At 45.6% G+C, this 22,502-nt stretch overlaps 1 protein-coding gene across 1 annotated transcript in view; it reads right to left on the bottom strand.

Annotated features, from left to right (window-relative positions):
* The window catches only part of nme7 (NME/NM23 family member 7), a 177,546-nt gene that overhangs the window by 21,730 nt on the left and 133,314 nt on the right, over positions 1–22,502 (bottom strand). The window contains exon 10 of the mRNA XM_055941122.1: positions 15,244–15,345. Coding sequence (XP_055797097.1) covers positions 15,244–15,345 — 102 coding nt within the window. The remainder of the gene's footprint in view (positions 1–15,243; positions 15,346–22,502) is intronic.

The raw sequence follows: 22,502 nt of genomic DNA, 5'->3' as shown, positions 1-22,502 counted from the left end.
CCTCTCTGTCTGTTTACTGACAGTCTGACATCACTTTAACCCTCTTAAGCCCTGCCCCCTATAAATAACTGTAACCTTGCCCGGCACCCTAAAAATAATGGCTCACAAAAAATCAATACTGATGGACACTGTCAATGACGTCACCTAGCCGCCCTGCACGGAGGGACAGGGACAAATCCTACTTCCTGTCTTCCTGTTCTATCTCTGTATGTGTTTATTGTACATGAGGCTTGTTGCCAGGAGACCAATAGACAGCTGGTCTTATCTATCTGCTAGAAGACACGCTTCAAATACAACAAAACCGTCTGTCTCTCTGCTCTGATCGTGGAAAAAACTTATCAAACCAATCCTACCCAGTCCCAGGGACTTCCTGTCTCTGTTTAACTGGTCTACCAACTGATTTCTGGTGCTTCCCTTCAGAGCCCAGGGACTTCCTGTCTCTGTTTAACTGGTCTACCAACTGATTTCTGGTGCTTCCCTTCAGAACCCAGGGACTTCCTGTCTCTGTTTAACTGGTCTACCAACTGATTTCTGGTGCTTCCCTTCAGAACCCAGGGACTTCCTGTCTCTGTTTAACTGGTCTACCAACTGATTTCTGGTGCTTCCCTTCAGAACCCAGGGACTTCCTGTCTCTGTTTAACTGGCCTACCAACTGATTTCTGGTGCTTCCCTCCAGAACCCAGGGACTTCCTGTCTCTGTTTAACTGGTCTACCAACTGATTTCTGATGCTTCCCTTCAGAACCCAGGGACTTCCTGTCTCTGTTTAACTGGTCTACCAACTGATTTCTGGTGCTTCCCTTCAGAACCCAGGGACTTCCTGTCTCTGTTTAACTGGTCTACCAACTGATTTCTGGTGCTTCCCTTCAGAACCCAGGGACTTCCTGTCTCTGTTTAACTGGTCTACCAACTGATTTCTGGTGCTTCCCTTCAGAACCCAGGGACTTCCTGTCTCTGTTTAACTGGTCTACCAACTGATTTCTGGATTCAGTCCACCTTTACAATTTAAAACAGAACATAATTTCTGGTGAAAGTGCAATTGTTAAAGTTTTTCTTTAGGAGATGTTTTGTTGTACAGTACTAACATGCATTGGCCCATGAAATGACCACAAGGACCACAAAAAAATCTCCTAAACATCCCAACTTTGTAACAGCATACAGAAGCAGCAGTGTCCCCTCCCGTCCCTGCCAGGGTCCTGTTCTCATGGGCTGCATCCCAAATGGCACCCTATTCCCTATATAGTGCACTACTTTAGACCAGAGCCCTATTCTCTATATAGTGCACTACTTTAGACCAGAGTCCTATTCCCTATATAGTGCACTACTATAGACCAGAGCCCTATTCCCTATATAGTGCACTACTATAGACCAGAGCCCTATTCCCTATATAGTGCACTACTATAGACCAGAGTCCTATTCCCTACATAGTGCACCAGTTTGGGCAAGCAGCCATGGATGTTCTGATGATGTAAGAGCCATCTAATTAAAAAACGATCAAAGCCTGAGGGCATGACGGGAATCACCCCAGAGCTCACTGCCATGGTTACCACCACTTCTAGTGTCTCTCTATCTCTCGTCTCCATCTGTCTGTCTCTCTCGTCTCCATCTGTCTGTCTCTCTCTCGTCTCCATCTGTCTGTCTCTCTCTCTCGTCTCCATCTGTCTGTCTCTCTCTCTCGTCTCCATCTGTCTGTCTCTCTCTCTCGTCTCCATCTGTCTGTCTCTCTCTCTCGTCTCCATCTGTCTGTCTCTCTCTCTCGTCTCCATCTGTCTGTCTCTCTCTCTCGTCTCCATCTGTCTGTCTCTCTCTCTCGTCTCCATCTGTCTCTCTCTCTCGTCTCTATCTGTCTGTCTCTCGTCTCTATCTATCTGTCTCCATCTGTCTGTCTCTCGTCTCCATCTATGTCTCTCTCTCTCGTCTCCATCTGTCTGTCTCTCTCTCTCGTCTCCATCTGTCTGTCTCTCTCTCTCGTCTCCATCTATCTGTCTCCATCTGTCTGTCTCTCGTCTCCATCTATCTGTCTCCATCTGTCTGTCTCTCGTCTCCATCTATCTGTCTCCATCTGTCTGTCTCTCGTCTCCATCTATCTGTCTCCATCTGTCTGTCTCTCGTCTCCATCTATCTGTCTCCATCTGTCTGTCTCTCGTCTCCATCTGTCTGTCTCCATCTGTCTGTCTCTCGTCTCCATCTGTCTGTCTCTCTCTCGTCTCCATCTGTCTGTCTCTCTCTCGTCTCCATCTGTCTGTCTCTCTCTCGTCTCCATCTGTCTGTCTCTCTCTCGTCTCCATCTGTCTGTCTCTCTCTCGTCTCCATCTGTCTGTCTCTCTCTCGTCTCCATCTGTCTGTCTCTCTCTCGTCTCCATCTGTCTGTCTCTCTCTCGTCTCCATCTGTCTGTCTCTCTCTCGTCTCCATCTGTCTGTCTCTCTCTCGTCTCCATCTGTCTGTCTCTCTCTCGTCTCCATCTGTCTGTCTCTCTCTCGTCTCCATCTGTCTGTCTCTCTCTCGTCTCCATCTGTCTCTCTCTCTCTCGTCTCCATCTGTCTCTCTCTCGTCTCCATCTGTCTCTCTCTCGTCTCCATCTGTCTCTCTCTCGTCTCCATCTGTCTCTCTCTCTCCATCTGTCTCTCTCTCTCCATCTGTCTCTCTCTCTCCATCTGTCTCTCTCTCTCCATCTGTCTCTCTCTCTCCATCTGTCTCTCTCTCTCCATCTGTCTCTCTCTCTCCATCTGTCTCTCTCTCTCCATCTGTCTCTCTCTCTCCATCTGTCTCTCTCTCTCCATCTGTCTCTCTCTCTCCATCTGTCTCTCTCTCTCCATCTGTCTCTCTCTCTCTCGTCTCAATCTGTCGTCTCAATCTGTCTCTCCCCCGCCTCCATCTGTCTCTCCCCCATCTCCATCTGTTTCTCCCCCTCTCTCCCCCGTCTCCCTCTCTCTCCCCCCGTCTCCCTCGCTCTCCATCTGTCTCTCCCCCCCGTCTCCCTCTCTCCCCGTCTCCATCTGTCTCCCCCGTCTCCATCTGTCCCCCTCTCTCCCCCGTCCCGCTCTCTCCCCCGTGTCTCTCTCTCTCTCTCTGTCCTCTGTCTCTTTTCAGTGTTGTATTGGCCAGTCAGGGGAGTGCAGACAGGCAGCATCTAAATACAGTTGAAGTCGGAAGTTTACATACACCTTAGCCAAATACATTTAAACTCAGTTTTTCACAATTCCTGACATTTAATCCTAGTAAAAATGTCCTGTTTTAGGTCAGTTAGGATCACCACTTTATTTTAAGAATGTGAAATGTCAGAATAATAGTAGAGAGAGTGATTTATCTCAGCTTTTATTTCTTTCATCACATTCCCAGTGGGTCAGAAGTTTACATACACTCAATTAGTATTTGGTAGCATTGCCTTTCAATTGTTTAACTTGGGTCAAACGTTTCAGGTAGCCTTCCACAAGCTTCCCCACAATAAGTTGGGTGAATTTTGGCCCATTCCTCCTGACAGAGCTGGTGTAACTGAGTCAGGTTTGTAGGCCTCCTTGCTCGCACACACTTTTTCAGTTCTGCCCACAAATTTTCTATAGGATTGAGGTCAGGGCTTTGTGATGGCCACTAATACCTTGACTTTGTTGTCCTTACGCCATTTTGCCACAACTTTGGAAGTATGCTTGGGGTCATTGTCCATTTGGAAGACCCATTTGCGACCAAGCTTTAACTTCCTGACTGATGTCTTGAGATGTTGCTTCAATATATCCACATAATCTTCCGTCCTCATGATGTCATCTATTTTGTGAAGTGCACCAGTCCCTCATGCAGCAAAGCATCCCCACAACATGATGCTGCCACCCCCGTGCTTCACGGTTGGGATGGTGTTCTTCGGCTTGCAAGCATCCCCCCTTTTTCCTCCAAACATAACAATGTTGGCCAAACAGTTCTATTTTTGTTTCATCAGACCAGAGGACATTTGTACGATCTTTGTCCCCATGTGCAGTTGTAAACCGTAGTCTGTCTTTTTTATGGTGGTTTTGGAGCAGTGGCCTCTTCCTTGCTGAGCGGCCTTTCAGGTTATGTCGATATAGGACTCGTTTTACTGTGGATATAGATACTTTTGTACCTGTTTCCTCCAGCATCTTCACAAGGTCCTTTGTTGTTGTTCTGGGATTGATTTGCACTTTTCGCACCAAAGTACGTAAATCTCTAGGAGACAGAACACGTCTCCTTCCTGAGCTGCCTGACGGCTGCGTGGTCCCATGGTGTTTATACTTGCGTACTATTGTTTGTACAGATGAACGTGGTACCTTCATGTGTTTGGAAATTGCTCCCAAGGATGAACCAGACTTGTGGAAGTCTACAATTGTTTTTCTGAAGTCTTGGCTGATTTCTTTAGATTTTCCCCATGATGTCAAGCAAAGAGGCACTGAGTTTGAAGGTAGGCCTTGAAATACATCCACAGGTACACCTCCAATTGACTCAAATGATGTCAATTAGCCTATCAGAAGCTTCTAAAGCCATGACAAAATTTTCCAAGCTGTTTAAAGGCACAGTCAACTTAGTGTATGTAAACTTCTGACCCACTGGAATTGTGATACAGTGAATTATAAGTGAAATAATCTGTCTGTAAACAATTGTTGGAAAAATTACTTGTTTCATGCACAAAGTAGATGTCCTAACTGACTTGCCAAAACTATAGTTTGTTAACAAGAAATTTGTGGAGTGGTTGAAAAACGAGTTTTAATGACTCCAACCTAAGTGTATGTAAACTTTCGACTTCAACTGTATCATCTCATTTGAATTTACTATTCAGCAGAATCCTCCAATAAATATAATTTGAACTAACAAATGATGTTAAACCTGGTGAAAGGGAATTTAACGTAGAGAGATCGGGACACAACTGGGTGAGTGAGACACGGTGGTGAAAGGGAATTTAGGGAGCTGCATGTCTTGGTTTATTTTTTTGTTCCCGCCAATACACAAATGGAACACTAGAGTCAAATAAAATTAACGTTGTCTTCAAGATAACATTTCAACCAAATAGTTGTAAAGTATAAAAAACTAAGAACTAAGATGTAACCTTTATTTAACTAGGCAAGTCAGTTAACTTCTTATGGCTGCAGGGGCAGTATTGAGTAGCTTGGATGAAAGGTGCACAGAGGTGCCCAGAGTAAACGGCCTGCTCCTCAGTCATAGTTGCTAATATATGCATATTATTAGTAGGATTCGGATAGAAAACACTCTGAAGTTTCTAAAACTGTTTGAATTATGTCTGTGAGTATAACAGAACTCATATGGCAGGCAAAAACCTGAGAAGTTCCACTTCCTGTTTGGAATTTTTCTGAGGCTGGTAGTTTTTCAACCAAGATCTCATTGAAAATACAGAGAGATATGGATGAGTTTTCACTTCCTACGGCTTCCACTAGATGTCAACAGTCAAAAGAACTTTGTCTGATGACTCTGCTGTGAAGGGGGGCCGAAGGAGACAGGAATGAGTAACCAAAGCCATGAGGTGACCACACTTTGACCACGCGCGCTCACGTGGGAGGCAGCTCCGTTCAATCTCTCAACTGAAGTCAATGTAATTCTCCGGTTGGAATGTTATTCAAGATGTATGTTAACAACATTCTTAAGATTGATTCAATACATCGTTTGACATGTTTCTACTGACTGTTACGGAACTTTTGGACATTTCGTCACGTTATAGTGGACTTTGGAATTGTTTACCAAACGCGCTAACCAAAGTAGCTAATTGGACATAAATAACGGACATTATTGAACAAATCAAGCATTTATTGTGGACCTGGGATTCCTAGGACTGCATTCTGATGAATTCATCAAAGGAAACATTTATCATGTATTTTCTGGTTTCTGTTGACTCCAACATGGCGGCTAATTTTGCTATTGTTCTGAGCTCCGTCTCAGATTATTGCATGGTTTGCTTTTTCCGTAAAGTTTTTTAAAAATCTGACACAGCGGTTGCATTAAGGAGAGGTATATCTATAATTCCATGTGTATAACTTGTATTATCATCTACATTTATGATGAGTATTTCTGTTGAAACGATGTGGCTATGCAAAACCACTGGATGTTTTTGGAACTAGTGAATGTAACGCGCCAATGTAAACTCTGATTTTTTTATATAAATATGAACTTTATAAAACAAAACATGCATGTATTGTGTAACATGAAGTCCTATGAGTGTCATCTGTTGAAGATCATCAAAGGTTAGTGATTAATTTTATCTCTATTTCTGCTATTTGTGGCTCCTCTCTTTGGCTGGAAAAATGGCTGAATTTTTCTGTGAGTTGGTGGTGACCTAACAATCGTTTGTGGTGCTTTTGCTGAAAAGCCTATTTGAAACCCGACACTTTGGTGGGATTAACAACAAGATTACCTTTAAAATGATATAAAACACATGTATGTTTGAGAAATTTTAATTATGAGATTTCTGTTGTTTGAATTTGGCGCCCTGCACTTGGACTGGCTGTTGTCATATCATCCCGTCACCGGGTTTGCAGCCAGACAGCCTAGGAACAGTGGGTTAACTGCCTTGTTCAGGGGCAGAACGACAGATTTTTACCTTGTCGATCTAGCAACCTTTTGACGTCAGTTCGGGGACTCATCCCTAGTCAATAGGCATTGTTTTAGAGGCTGTCGACCATATAGTACAACATGGTGCAGTGTTGACTGGCAGGGAAAGTGGTGGTGTAAAATAAAAATGAGTTTCCTCTGTAGTTTGAACAGCATTAAGGTTACAAAATAGGTCACGTTATAGGTTTTGAGAATAGTAAGTTCTTAGTAAACTCTTAGGTTATGAATAGTAAACTCTTAGGTTATGAATAGTAAACTCTTAGGTTATGAATAGTAAACTCTTAGGTTATGAATAGCAAACTCTTAGGTTATGAATAGTAAACTCTTAGGTTATGAATAGTAAACTCTTAGGTTATGAATAGTAAACTCTTAGTAAACTCTTAGGTTATGAATAGTAAACTCTTAGGTTATGAATAGTAAACTCTTAGGTTATGAATAGCAAACTCTTAGGTTATGAATAGTAAACTCTTAGGTTATGAATAGTAAACTCTTTTAGCTTGTAGTCATAGATTGGTGTGGTAGATAGAATGTAGACCTAATCATAATAATTGTCGTATGATTGCGTAGTATACACTATGTGTATACACTATGTGTATACTACGCAGACTAGTGAGGTCACAAGTACAGACTTGCAGAGAGAGTTCGGCAAGGTCGTAGCTGTGGACTTTGATTCTCTCTCTCTCTCTCTCTCTCTCTCTCTCTCTCTCTCTCTCTCTCTCTCTCTCTCTCTCTCTCTCTCTCTCTCTCTCTCTCTCTCTCTCTCTCTCTCTCTCTCTCTCTCTCTCTCTCTCTCTCTCTCTCTCTCTCTCTCTCTCTCTCTCTCTCTCTCTCCTCTCTCTCTCTCTCTCTCTCTCTCTCTCTCTCTCTCTCTCTCTCTCTCTCTCTCTCTCTCTCTCTCTCTCTCTCTCTCTCTCTCTCTCTCTCTCTCTCTCTCTCCTCTTAAAGTGAAAGCTAAGCTCTTTCTCCCATACAACCTAGTCTGCATTTATATCGAGAAAAAAAACACCCCTCCTTTTGGGTCTGTCTTCATTTAAATATGAATTGAATCTGTGATCCTCAGGACATTTATAGGCGTGTTATCATATTGAATAGAAATAGGCCATTCCATCCAGTTCTGGGATAATTGCATGTATTGTCAGCATGTGACATTATGCTTTGATATGCAGATTGTATTTCCTGTCTTGATGTGACCTCTATAAAAAGGTCAGACTAGTCTGCTACATCGGGGCCGTGGAGACGAGAGCACACAGAGAGAGACAGACAGACAGACAGACAGACAGACAGACAGACAGACAGACAGACAGAGAGAGAGAGAGGCAGACAGAGAAAGACAGACAGAGAAAGACAGACAGAGAGAGACAGACAGAGATAGACAGAGACAGACAGAGAGACAGGCAGACAGAGACAGACAGAGAGAGACAGAGATAGACAGAGACAGACAGACAGAGAGACAGAGAGAGACAGACAGACAGATGACCTCTGAGGAAGGCCCACATCGCACCATGCTCTAAACTACCACCAATAGAGGACGACTGTTTCAATTCACACTGAGATAGTGGCTGTATACGAGCACTGAAATATCTCTCTCACACACACGCTCATATCTCACATTTATTGCCATAATTATTAAAGCATTTGGTGCCTGTGTGTGTTGCTGTGGATCTGTGTGTTGCTGTGGATCTGTGTGCTGCAGGGCTGTGCCTGTGTGTTGCTGTGGATCTGTGTGTTGCTGTGGATCTGTGTGTTGGTGATGTGGATCTGTGTGTTGCTGTGGATCTGTGTGTTGGTGATGTGGATCTGTGTGTTGGTGATGTGGATCTGTGTGTTGGTGATGTGGATCTGTGTGTTGGTGATGTGGATCTGTGTGTTGGTGATGTGGATCTGTGTGTTGGTGATGTGGATCTGTGTGTGTGTTGGTGATGTGGATCTGTGTGTTGGTGATGTGGATCTGTGTGTGTGTTGGTGATGTGGATCTGTGTGTTGGTGATGTGGATCTGTGTGTTGGTGATGTGGATCTGTGTGTTGGTGATGTGGATCTGTGTGTTGCTGTGGATCTGTGTGTTGGTGATGTGGATCTGTGTGTTGGTGATGTGGATCTGTGTGTTGGTGATGTGGATCTGTGTGTGTGTTACTGTGGATCTGTGTGTGTGTTACTGTGGATCTGTGTGTTGGTGATGTGGATCTGTGTGTTGGTGATGTGGATCTGTGTGCTGCAGGGCTGTGCCTGTGTGTTGGTGATGTGAATCTGTGTGCTGTAGGGCTGTGCCTGTGTGTTGGTGATGTGAAACCTAATGACATGATACTGTGTTGTTGATTACCATTCACTCCCCTACACATCTGTTACCATGACGATGAGGACCACAGACAACGCCATTCACTCCCCTACACATCTGTTACCATGACGATGAGAACCACAGACAACACCATTCACTTCCATACACATCTGTTACCATGACGATGAGGACCACAGACAAAACACCATATTGTTTTGGATAGACATCAGGTACGTGATATCAGCTCGATGGGTTATGGGTTTCAAAATAGCTTAGTTCCCACTTCCCAGTGATGTTATTGTTTGATATTATAATCATAATAATAACAAGAAAAAAGAGAGGGGTGCGTTCAAAGAAGGTGAAGAGTGTGATGTATCAGAGTGTGATGAATCAGAGTGTGATGAATCAGAGTGTGATGAATCAGAGTGTGATGAATCAGAGTGTGATGAATCAGAGTGTGATGTATCAGAGTGTGATGAATCAGAGTGTGATGTAATAGAGTGTGATGTAATAGAGTGTGATGTATCAGAGTGTGATGTATCAGAGTGTGATGTATCAGAGTGTGATGTATCAGAGTGTGATGTATCAGAGTGTGATGTATCAGAGTGTGATGAATCAGAGTGTGATGTAATAGAGTGTGATGTAATAGAGTGTGATGAATCAGAGTGTGATGTAATAGAGTGTGATGTAATAGAGTGTGATGTATCAGAGTGTGATGTATCAGAGTGTGATGAATCAGAGTGTGATGAATCAGAGTGTGATGTAATAGAGTGTGATGTATCAGAGTGTGATGTATCAGAGTGTGATGTATCAGAGTGTGATGTATCAGAGTGTGATGAATCAGAGTGTGATGTAATAGAGTGTGATGTAATAGAGTGTGATGTATCAGAGTGTGATGTATCAGAGTGTGATGTATCAGAGTGTGATGTAACAGAGTGTGATGTATCAGAGTGTGATGTATCAGAGTGTGATGAATCAGAGTGTGATGTATCAGAGTGTGATGAATCAGAGTGTGATGTATCAGAGTGTGATGTATCAGAGTGTGATGTATCAGAGTGTGATGAATCAGAGTGTGATGTATCAGAGTGTGATGTATCAGAGTGTGATGAATCAGAGTGTGATGTATCAGAGTGTGATGAATCAGAGTGTGATGTATCAGAGTGTGATGAATCAGAGTGTGATGTATCAGAGTGTGATGTATCAGAGTGTGATGAATCAGAGTGTGATGAATCACAGTGTGATGTATTAGAGTGTGGGGAGGGTTGGAACTTGGATATGAACCCGGTTTAGGGTAGGGGTCAGGGGTCAGGGTCAGATGCTGCTCAGTATTGTGAAGAGAGGAGTGTCTTGGTAGTGTGTTTGTGTGTGTGTGTGTGTGTGTGTGGGGGGGGGGGGGGGGGGGGTCAAAGGGGTGGGGCTTTAGGAGGAACTGAAAGATAGTGATGGACTCTGAGTCACGGATGGTTGGAGCGAGGGAGTTACTGGACAAGGCCCTGTCGTCGAAGCTATGGAGCTTGGACCTGGGGATGACAAGGTGGCCTGCTGTGGTGGAACGGAGTGACCTTGTAGCTTGGTAAGGGACAAGAAGGTCTTAGAGGTAAGGGGGGACAAGGTGGCCTGCTGTGGTGGAACAGAGTGAGCTTGTGGCTTGGTAAGGGACAAGAAGGTCTGAGACGTAAGGGGGGACAAGGTGGCCTGCTGTGGTGGAACAGAGTGAGCTTGTGGCTTGGTAAGGGACAAGAAGGTCTGAGAGGTAAGAGGGGACAAGGTGGCGAAGGGCTATGTAGGTCAGAAGGAGGATCTTGTAATCAACGCGATGGGAGACAGAGTTTTGAACCATTTGGAGTTTATGTAGGGATCTTGAGTTGATGACGGAGAATAGTGAGTTGCAGTAGCCAAGACAGGAGGAGAAGAATGCATGTATGAGGGTTTCAGCTGCAGTTATATATGTCAATTTCTACCTGTCGGAAGGCAATGTTAGTTATATATGTCAAATTCTACCTATCAGAAGGCAATGTTAGTTATATATGTCAAATTCTACCTGTCAGAAGGCAATGTTAGTTATATATGTCATATCCTACCTGTCAGAAGGCAATGTTAGTTATATATGTCAAATTCTACCTGTCAGAAGACAATGTTAGTTATATATGTCATATTCTACCTGTCAGAAGGCAAAGTTAGTTATATATGTCATATTCTACCTGTCGGAAGGCAATGTTAGTTATATATGTCAAATTCTACCTGTCGGAAGGCAATGTTAGTTATATATGTCAAATTCTACCTGTCAGAAGACAATGTTAGTTATATATGTCAAATTCTACCTGTCGGAAGGCAATGTTAGTTATATATGTCAGATTCTACCTGTCAGAAGACAATGTTAGTTATATATGTCATATTCTACCTGTCGGAAGGCAATGTTAGTTATATATGTCAAATTCTACCTGTCGGAAGGCAATGTTAGTTATATATGTCATATTCTACCTGTCAGAAGGCAATGTTAGTTATATATGTCATATTCTACCTGTCAGAAGGCAATGTTAGTTATATATGTCAGATTCTACCTGTCGGAAGGCAATGTTAGTTATATATGTCAAATTCTACCTGTCGGAAGGCAATGTTAGTTATATATGTCAAATTCTACCTGTCAGAAGACAATGTTAGTTATATATGTCAAATTCTACCTGTCGGAAGGCAATGTTAGTTATATATGTCAAATTCTACCTGTCGGAAGGCAATGTTAGTTATATATGTCAGATTCTACCTGTCAGAAGACAATGTTAGTTATATATGTCATATTCTACCTGTCGGAAGGCAATGTTAGTTATATATGTCAAATTCTACCTGTCGGAAGGCAATGTTAGTTATATATGTCATATTCTACCTGTCAGAAGGCAATGTTAGTTATATATGTCATATTCTACCTGTCAGAAGGCAATGTTAGTTATATATGTCATATCCTACCTGTCAGAAGGCAATGTTAGTTATATATGTCAAATTCTACCTGTCGGAAGGCAATGTTAGTTATATATGTCAAATTCTACCTGTCAGAAGGCAATGTTAGTTATATATGTCAAATTCTACCTGTCAGAAGGCAATGTTAGTTATATATGTCATATTCTACCTGTCAGAAGGCAATGTTAGTTATATATGTCAGATTCTACCTGTCGGAAGGCAATGTTAGTTGTATATGTCATATTCTACCTGTCAGAAGGCAATGTTAGTTATATATGTCATATTCTACCTGTCAGAAGGTAATGTTAGTTATATATGCCATATTCTACCTGTCGGAAGGTAATGTTAGTTATATATGTCATATTCTACCTGTCGGAAGGCAATGTTAGTTATATATGTCATATTCTACCTGTCAGAAGACAATGTTAGTTATATATGTCATATTCTACCTGTCAGAAGGCAATGTTAGTTATATATGTCAAATTCTACCTGTCAGAAGACAATGTTAGTTATATATGTCAAATTCTACCTGTCAGAAGACAATGTTAGTTATATATGTCATATTCTACCTGTCAGAAGACAATGTTAGTTACAGTTGAAGTCGGAAGTTTACATACACCTTAGCCAAATACATTTAAACTCAGTTTTTCACAATTCCTGACATTTAATCCTAGTAAAAATTCCCTGTCTTAGGTCAGTTAGGATCACCACTTTATTTTAAGAATGTGAAATGTCAGAATAATAGTAGAGAGAATGATTTATTTCAGCTTTTATTTCTTTCATCACATTCCCAGTGGGTCAGAAGTTTACATACACTCAATTAGCATTTGGTAGCATTGCCTTTAAATTGTTTAACTTGGGTCAAACGTTTCGGGTAGCCTTCTACAAGCTTCTCACAATAGGTTGGGTGAATTTTGGCCCATTCCTCCTGACAGAGCTGGTGTAACTGAGTCAGGTTTGTAGGGCTCCTTGCTCGCACACACTTTTTCAGTTTTGCCCATACATTTTCCATAGGATTGACAGGGCTTTGTGATGGCCACTCCAATACCTTGACTTTGTTGTCCTTAAGCCATTATGCCACAACTTTGGAAGTATGCTTGGGGTCATTGTCCATTTGGAAGGCCCATTTGCAACCAAGCTTCAACTTCCTGACTGATGTCTTGAAATGTTACCTCAATATATCCACATCATTTTCCTCCCTCATGATGCCATCTATTTTTTTAAGTGCCCAGTCCCTCCTGCAGCAAAGCACCCCCACAACATGATGCTGCCACCCCCGTGCTTCACGGTTGGTATGGTGTTCTTCGGCTTGCAAGCACCCCCCTTTTTCCTTCAAACATAACGATGGTCATTATGGCCAAACAGTTCTATTTTTGTTTCTTCAGACCAGAGGACATTTCTCCAAAAAGTCCGATCTTTGTCCCCATGTGCAGTTGTAAACCGTAGTCTGGCTTTTTTATGTCGGTTTTGGAGCAGTGGCTTCTTCCTTGCTGAGCGGCCTTTCAGGTTATGTCGATATAGGACTCGTTTCACTATGGATATAGATACTTTTGTACCTGTTTCCTCCAGCATCTTCACAAGGTCCTTTGCTGTTGTTCTGGGATTGATTTGCTCTTTTCGCACCAAAGTACGTTCATCTCTAGGAGACAGAACACGTCTCCTTCCTGAGCGGTATGACGGCTGCGTGGTCCCATGGTGTTTATACTTGCGTACTATTGTTTGTACAGATGAACGTGGCACTGGTATGGCAGAACCACTAACACTGGTATGGCAGAACCACACCTAGACTGGTATGGCAGAACCACACCTAGACTGGTATGGCAGAACCACACCTAGACTGGTATGGCAGAACCACACCTAGACTGGTATGGCAGAACCACACCTAGACTGGTATGGCAGAACCACACCTAGACTGGTATGGCAGAACCACACCTAGACTGGTATGGCAGAACCACACCTAGACTGGTATGGCAGAACCACACCTAGACTGGTATGGGCAGAACCACACCTAGACTGGTATGGCAGAACCACACCTAGACTGGTATGGCAGAACCACACCTAGACTGGTATGGCAGAACCACACCTAGACTGGTATGGCAGAACCACACCTAGACTGGTATGGCAGAACCACACCTAGACTGGTATGGCAGAACCACACCTAGACTGGTATGGCAGAACCACACCTAGACTGGTATGGCAGAACCACACCTAGACTGGTATGGCAGAACCACACCTAGACTGGTATGGCAGAACCACACCTAGACTGGTATGGCAGAACCACACCTAGACTGGTATGGCAGAACCACACCTAGACTGGTATGGCAGAACCACACCTAGACTGGTATGGCAGAACCACACCTAGACTGGTATGGCAGAACCACACCTAGACTGGTATGGCAGAACCACACCTAGACTGGTATGGCAGAACCACACCTAGACTGGTATGGCAGAATGACTGCCATAATGATGCCACTAAGCTGTAATGACGCATCTATTAAAGAGATTCCACTAGTCCTTGTCCTGTATGAAATAAGTTTGAGGTAGTTTCTCAAGTCAATGTCTGTGGCTATCTGCTAACACGCTAATAGATAAACATAGACCTCCAGTCATTGCGCTAATGCTAGTTAGAGGTAGTTTCGCAAGCCAATGCTAACTATCATTAGTGCAATGACTGGAAGTCTGTGGCTATCTGCTAACATGCTAGTTAGATGTAGCCAATGCTAACTATCATTAGTGCAATGACTGGAAGTCTGTGGCTATCTGCTAACATGCTAGTTAGAGGTAGCTAATGCTAACTATCATTAGTGCAATGACTGGAAGTCTGTGGCTATCTGCTAACATGCTAGTTAGAGGTAGCCAATGCTAACTATCATTAGTGCAATGACTGGAAGTCTGTGGCTATCTGCTAACATGCTAGTTAGAGGTAGTCAATGCTAACTATCATTAGTGCAATGACTGGAAGTCTGTGGCTATCTGCTAACATGCTAGTTAGAGGTAGCCAATGCTAACCATCATTAGTGCAATGACTGGAAGTATGTGGCTATCTACTAACATGCTAGTTAGAGGTAGCCAATGCTAACTATCATTAGTGCAATGACTGGAAGTCTGTGGCTATCTGCTAACATGCTAGTTAGAGGTAGTCAATGCTAACTATCATTAGTGCAATGACTGGAAGTCTGTGGCTATCTGCTAACATGCTAGTTAGAGGTAGCCAATGCTAACCATCATTAGTGCAATGACTGGAAGTATGTGGCTATCTACTAACATGCTAGTTAGAGGTAGCCAATGCTAACTATCATTAGTGCAATGACTGGAAGTCTGTGGCTATCTGCTAACATGCTAGTTAGAGGTAGCCAATGCTAACTAGAGTTGCTAAATACTTGACGTGTATCCCCTGTTGAGTTACACGTGTAAAGCACAGGGAGCAGAACATGTGGATGATGTGAAAAATAACTCACCGGATCAGCTGGTCCACAGAACTCCCTGAAGGTCTTCGGGGAACCAGTTCCTCTGATCTCCAGAGCCATGCAGGGTCCAGAACATAGCTCTGCCACCATGTTCTGTAGAATCACTCACAACAGTTAGCTGCATTGGAGTACATTGACTTCCATAGTTTTTTTTAAATTATAAAATGTTAATATTAGTGGTTGGTGGCAGTGGCTTGGTATTGGCCATATTTAGTCTGCTTTTGAGCCACACAACCAAAGCGTGGATTGCCGGTAAGGAGGCAAAAATATCTTTAATGCAACTAATATATATAAACTAAATTTCAACCATATCAAAACCTGCATATTTAAATAGGGTGGCTTGATGAAGGCCATACCTCCTGATTAAAAATATTTCCTCTCAAAAGGCTTGAGGCACGTTGTGATAAAGAGAGCCTCACAGCACAGACAGGTAGGAGCTGAGAAGAGAGAGAGAGAGAGAGAGAGAGAGAGAGAGAGAGAGAGAGAGAGAGAGAGAGAGAGAGAGAGAGAGAGAGAGAGAGAGAGAGAGAGAGAGAGAGATAGGTAGGAGCTGAGCAGAGAGAGAGAGAGAGAGAGAGAGAGAGATAGGTAGGAGCTGAGAAGAGAGAGAGAGAGAGAGAGAGAGAGAGAGAGAGAGAGAGAGAGAGAGACAGGTAGGAGCTGAGAAGAGAGAGAGAGAGAGAGAGAGAGAGAGATAGGTAGGAGCTGAGCAGAGAGAGAGAGAGAGAGAGAGAGAGAGAGATAGGTAGGAGCTGAGAAGAGAGAGAGAGAGAGAGAGAGAGAGAGAGAGAGAGAGAGAGAGAGAGAGAGAGAGAGACAGGTAGGAGCTGAGAAGAGAGAGAGAGAGAGAGAGAGAGAGAGAGAGAGAGAGAGAGAGAGAGAGAGAGAGACAGGTAGGAGCTGAGAAGAGAGAGAGAGAGAGAGAGAGAGTAGAGAGAGAGAGGGATAGAGAGAGAGAGAGAGAGAGAGAGAGAGAGAGAGAGAGAGAGAGAGGAGATAGAGAGAGAGATAGGTAGGAGCTGAGAAGAGAGAGAGAGAGAGAGAGAGAGAGAGAGAGAGAGAGAGAGAGAGAGAGAGAGAGAGAGAGAGAGAGAGAGAGAGAGAGAGAGATAGGTAGGTAGGAGCAGAGAAGAGAGAGAGAGAGAGAGAGAGGTAGGTAGGAGCAGAGAAGGAAACCATGGCAACAAGACAGCGAACCTGGCTGAGCCTGATGCTGGGGCTATAGCGGGCTCCCTAGACCCACCAGCCTGTTAACCAAATCACGTCTGCTCTGAGGAAGCTCTCACAGGCTCCTTTAGATGGGCTTGAAACAGGCTCTTAGTCTGTGCACTGAAGGTCAAATCAAATTATATTTGTCACATGGCGAAATACAACAGGTGTAGTAGACCTTACAATGCTTACTTACAGGCTCGAACCAACAGTGCTGTTCAAGAAATAGAGTTACGAAAATATTTACTAAATAAACTAAAGTGAAAATAAATAAATAAAATAAAACCAAAAATGAACAAGAAAATGACATAACAATAACTAAGTGGCTAACGTTAGCTTGCAAGATCAAGCGTATTGGGAAACAGCAGCAGAGACACTCCCCTCCTGGATTAAGATCCCTGCTGTTCTTGCTGAAAACTGTGTTTTGAGGTACTTCCATAACTTCCTGAGCTGGGTTGTCTATTCTAGTTAGAAATGTTCGCACACATTTACCTACTGTAGCATCTGCTATGAGAATTCCTTAGTACTTGTTAGCATTTTGTTAGCATTCTGGTATGTGACTTTTATGGGCTTTTTTTTATTTAACTTAAAATAAAATATATAGCGGCCCTTGTGTGAGCTACCGGTAATACCGTACATCTCAGGATGGCACGGTCTTGAAGGTATCGACATCTGGATACGGCCCAACCCTAGTGGCTGGTGACTGAAAAACTGAGATCCATTTGACCTCATTTCTACCACCTGTGAAACTACAGGCAACAACAACTCTAGATGCCCTTTACTCCACACACAGAGACGCACGCGTACAAAGCTCTCCCTTACTCTTCATTTGGCAAATCTGACCATCATTCTATCCTCTGGATTCCTGCTTACAAGCAAAAACTCAAAACAGGAAGTACCAGTACTCAATATGGAAGTGGTGCGATGAAACGGATGCTAAGCTACAGGACTGTTTCGCTAGCACAGACTGGAATATGCACTGGGATTCATCCAATGGCATTGAGGAGTTAACTACATCAGTCACCGGCTTCATTAATAAGTGCATCGACGATGTTGTCCCCACAGTGAACGTACGTACATATCCTAACCAGAAGCCTTGGATTAAAGGCAACATCTGCGCTGAGCTAAAGGCTAAAGCTGCCGCTTTCAATGAGCAGGACACTAATACGGACATCTAGAAGAAATCCCGCTACGCCCTCTGACGGATTACAGGGAAACCCAGCCGCGAGTTGTCCAGTCACGCGGGCCTACATGACAAGTTAAATACGTTCTATGCGCACTTTGAGGCAAGCAACACTGAACTACGCATGAGAGCACCAGCTGTTGCGGATGACTGTGTGATCACGCTCTCCGTAGTAAGACCTGTAAACAGGTTAACATTCACAGACGGATTACCAGGACACATACTCAAGAGTATATACTGACTAGCTGGTAAGTGTCTTCACTGACATGTTAAACCTCTGCCTAACACAGCTACATGTTTCAAGCAGACCACCATAGTCCCTGTGCCTAAGAACACCAAGGTAACTTGTCTAAATGACTATTGCCCCGTAGCGCTCACATCTGTAGAAATGAAATGTTGTGAAAGGCTGGTCATGGCTCACAGCAACACTATCAACCCGGAAACCCTAGACCCACTCCAATTCGCATACCGCCCCAACAGATCCACAGATGACGCAATCTCTATTGCACTCCGCACTGCCCTTTCCCACCTGGACAAAAGGAACACCTATGTGAGAATGTTGTTCATTGACTACAGCTCAGCGTTCAATACCATAGTGCCCTCAAAGCTCATCACTAAGCTAAGGACCCTGGGTCTGAACACCTCCCTCTGCAACTGGATCCTGGACTTCCTGACGGGCCGCCCCCAGGTAGTGATATTGGGAGGAAACAACACATCCGCCACGCTGACCCTCAACACGGGGTCCCCTCGGGGGTGCATGCTTAGTCACCTCCTGTACTTCCTGTTCACCCACGACTGCATGGCCGCGCACAACTCATACACCATCATTAAGTCTGCAGACGACACGACGGTGGTAGGCCTGATCACAGACGACGATGAGACAGCCTACAAGGAGGAGGTAAATAGCACCCTATTCCCTTTGGTAGGCCCTATTCCCTATGGCTGCCCTATTCCCTATGGCGGCCCTATTCCCTATGGCGGCCCTATTCCCCATGGCATCCTATTCCCCAAGGCATCCTATTCCCCAAGGCACCCTATTCCATATGGCACACTAATCCCCATGGCACCCTATTCCCCATGGCACCCTATTCCCCATGGCATCCTATTCCCCATGGCACCCTAATCCCTATGGCACCCTATTCCCTATGGCACCCTATTCCCTATGGCACCCTATTCCCCATGGCATCCTATTCCCTATGGCACCCTACTCCCTATGGCACCCTATTCCCTATGGCATCCTATTCCCCATGGCACCCTATTCCATATGGTACCCTATTCCCTATGGTACCCTATTCCATATGGCACCCTATTCCATATGGTACCCTATTCCCTATGGCACCCTATTCCATATGGCACCCTATTCCCCATGACACCCTATTCCCCATGGCACCCTATTCCCTATGGTACCCTATTCCCTATGGTACCCTATTCCCTATGGCACCCTATTCCCTATGGCACCCTATTCCCTATGGCACCCTATTCCCTATGGCATCCTATTCCCCATGGCACCCTATTCCCTATGGCATCCTATTCCCTATGGCACCCTATTCCCTATGGCACCCTACTCCCTATGGCACCCTATTCCCTATGGCACCCTATTCCCCATGGTACCCTATTCCCTATGGTACCCTATTCCATATGGCACCCTATTCCATATGGTACCCTATTCCCTATGGCACCCTATTCCCTATGGCACCCTATTCCCCATGGCACCCTATTCCCCATGGCACCCTATTCCCTATGGTACCCTATTCCCTATGGCACCCTATTCCATATGGTACCCTATTCCCTATGGCACCCTATTCCCTATGGCACCCTATTCCCCATGGCACCCTATTCCCCATGGCACCCTATTCCCTATGGCGGCCCTATTCCCTATGGAGGGCGGCCCTATTCCCTATGGTGGCCCTATTTCCTATGGCGGCCCTATTCCCTATGGAGGGCGGCCCTATTTCCTATGGCGGCCCAATTCCCTACGGCGGCCCTATTCCCTACGGCGGCCCTATTCCCTACGGCGGCCCTATTCCCTACGGCGGCCCTATTCCCTACGGCGGCCCTATTCCCTACGGCGGCCCTATTCCCTACGGCGGCCCTATTCCCTACGGCGGCCCTATTCCCTACGGCGGCCCTATTCCCTACGGCGGCCCTATTCCCTACGGCGGCCCTATTCCCTATGGCACCCTAATCCCTAAGGCGGCCCTATTCCCTATGGTGGCCCTATTCCCTATGGCACCCTATTCCCTATGGCACCCTATTCCCTGTGGTACCCTATTCCCTATGGTACCCTATTCCCTATGGTACCCTATTCCCTATGGCACCCAATTCCCCATGGCACTCTATTCCCCATGGCACCCTATTCCCTATGCAGCCCTATTCCCTACGGCGACCCTATTCCCTACAGCGGCTCTATTCCCTATGGAGGGCGGCCCTATTCCCTATGCCCTATTCCCTATGGCGGCCCTATTCCCTATGGCGGCCCTATTCCCTATGGCGACCCTATTCCCTATGGCGACCCTATTCCCTACGGCGGCTCTATTCCCTATGGAGGGCGGCCCTATTCCCTATGCCCTATTCCCTATGGCGGCCCTATTCCCTATGGCGGCCCTATTCCCTATGGCGGCCCTATTCCCTATGGCGGCCCTATTCCCTACGGCGGCCCTATTCCCCATGGCACCCTATTCCCCATGGCACCCTATTCCCCATGGCACTCTATTCCCCATGGCACCCTATTCCCTATGGCACCCTATTCCCTATGGCACCCTATTCCCTATGGCACCCTATTCCCCATGGCACCCGATTCCCCATGGCACCCGATTCCCCATGGCACCCGATTCCCCATGGCACCCGATTCCCCATGGCACCATATTCCCTATGGTACACTATTCCCTATGGCATCCTATTCCCCATGGCACCCTATTCCATATGGTACCCTATTCCCTATGGCACCCTATTCCCTATGGCACCCTATTCCCTATGGCACCCTATTCCCTATGGCACCCTATTCCCCATGGCACCCTATTCCCCATGGCACCCTATTCCCCATGGCACTCTATTCCCCATGGCACCCTATTCCCCATGGCATCCTATTCCCCATGGCATCCTATTCCATATGGTACCGTATTCTCTATGGTACCGTATTCTCTATGGTACCCTATTCCCTATGGCACCGTATTCCCCATGGCACCGTATTCCCCATGGCACCGTATTCCCCATGGCACCCTATTCCCCATGGCACCCTATTCCATATGGTACCGTATTCTCTATGGAACCCTATTCCCTATGGCACCCTATTCCCTATGGCATCCTATTCCCTATGGCATCCTATTCCCCATGGCACCCTATTCCATATGGTACCCTATTCCCTATGGTACCCTATTCCCTATGGTACCCTATTCCCTATGGTACCCTATTCCCTATGGCACCCTATTCCCTATGGCACCCTATTCCCTATGGCACCCTATTCCCTATGGCACCCTATTCCATATGGTAACCTATTCCCTATGGCACCCTATTCCATATGGCACCCTATTCCCTATGGCACCCTATTCCCTATGGTACCCTATTCCCTATGGCACCCTATTCCCTATGGCACCCTATTCCCTATGGCACCCTATTCCCTATGGCACTCTATTCCATTTGGCACCCTATTCCCTATGGCACCCTATTCCCCATGGCACCCTATTCCCTATGGCACCCTATTCCCCATGGCACCCTATTCCCCATGGCACCCTATTCCCTATGGCACCCTATTCCCTATGGCGGGCGGCCCTATTCCCTATGGCGGGCGGCCCTATTCCCTATGGCGGCCCTATTGCCTATGGCGGCCCTATTCCCTATGGCGGCCCTATTCCCTATGGCGGCCCTATTCCCTATGGCGGCCCTATTCCCTATGGCACCCTATTCCATATGGCACACTAATCCCTATGGCACCCTAATCCCTATGGCACCCTATTCCCCATGGCACCCTATTCCATATGGTACCCTATTCCCCATGGTACCCTATTCCCCATGGCACCCTATTCCACATGGCACCCTATTCCATATGGTACCCTATTCCCCATGGCGGCCCTATTCCCCCTATTCCCTATGGCACCCTATTCCTTATGGCACCCTATTCCCTATGGCGGCCCTATTTCCTATGGCGGCCCTATTCCCTATGGCGGCCCTATTCCCTATGGCACCCTATTCCCTATGGCGGCCCTATTCCCTATGGCACCCTATTCCATATGGCACACTAATCCCTACGGCATCCTAATCCCTATGGCACCCTATTCCCCATGGCACCCTATTCCATATGGTACCCTATTCTCTATGGCATCCCATTCCCCATGGCACCCTATTCTATATGGCACCCTATTCCATATGGTACCCTATTCCCCATGGCATCCTATTCCCCATGGCACCCTATTCCAAATGGTACCCTATTCCCCATGGCACACTATTCCCTATGGCACCCTATTCCCCATGGCACCCTATTCCATATGGCACCCTATTCCCTATGGTACCATATTCCCCATGGCACCCTATTCCATATGGCACCCTATTCCCCATGGCACCCTATTCCCCATGGCACCCTATTCCCCATGGCACCCTATTCCCCATGGCACCCTATTCCCCATGGCACCCTATTCCCCATGGCACCCTATTCCATATGGCACCCTATTCCCCATGGAACCCTATTCCCAATGGTACCCTATTCCCCATGGCATCCTATTCCCCATGGCACCCTATTCCCCATGGCGGCCCTATTCCCTATGGCGGCCCTATTCCCTATGGCGGCCCTATTCCCTATGGCGGCCCTATTCCCTATGGCGACCCTATTCCCTATGGCGGGCGGCCCTATTCCCTATGGCAGGCG

Source organism: Salvelinus fontinalis, chromosome 12, assembly GCF_029448725.1.
Source record: "Salvelinus fontinalis isolate EN_2023a chromosome 12, ASM2944872v1, whole genome shotgun sequence".
Taxonomy (NCBI): domain Eukaryota; kingdom Metazoa; phylum Chordata; class Actinopteri; order Salmoniformes; family Salmonidae; genus Salvelinus; species Salvelinus fontinalis.
This window is presented reverse-complemented; position numbering and strand designations above follow the sequence as displayed.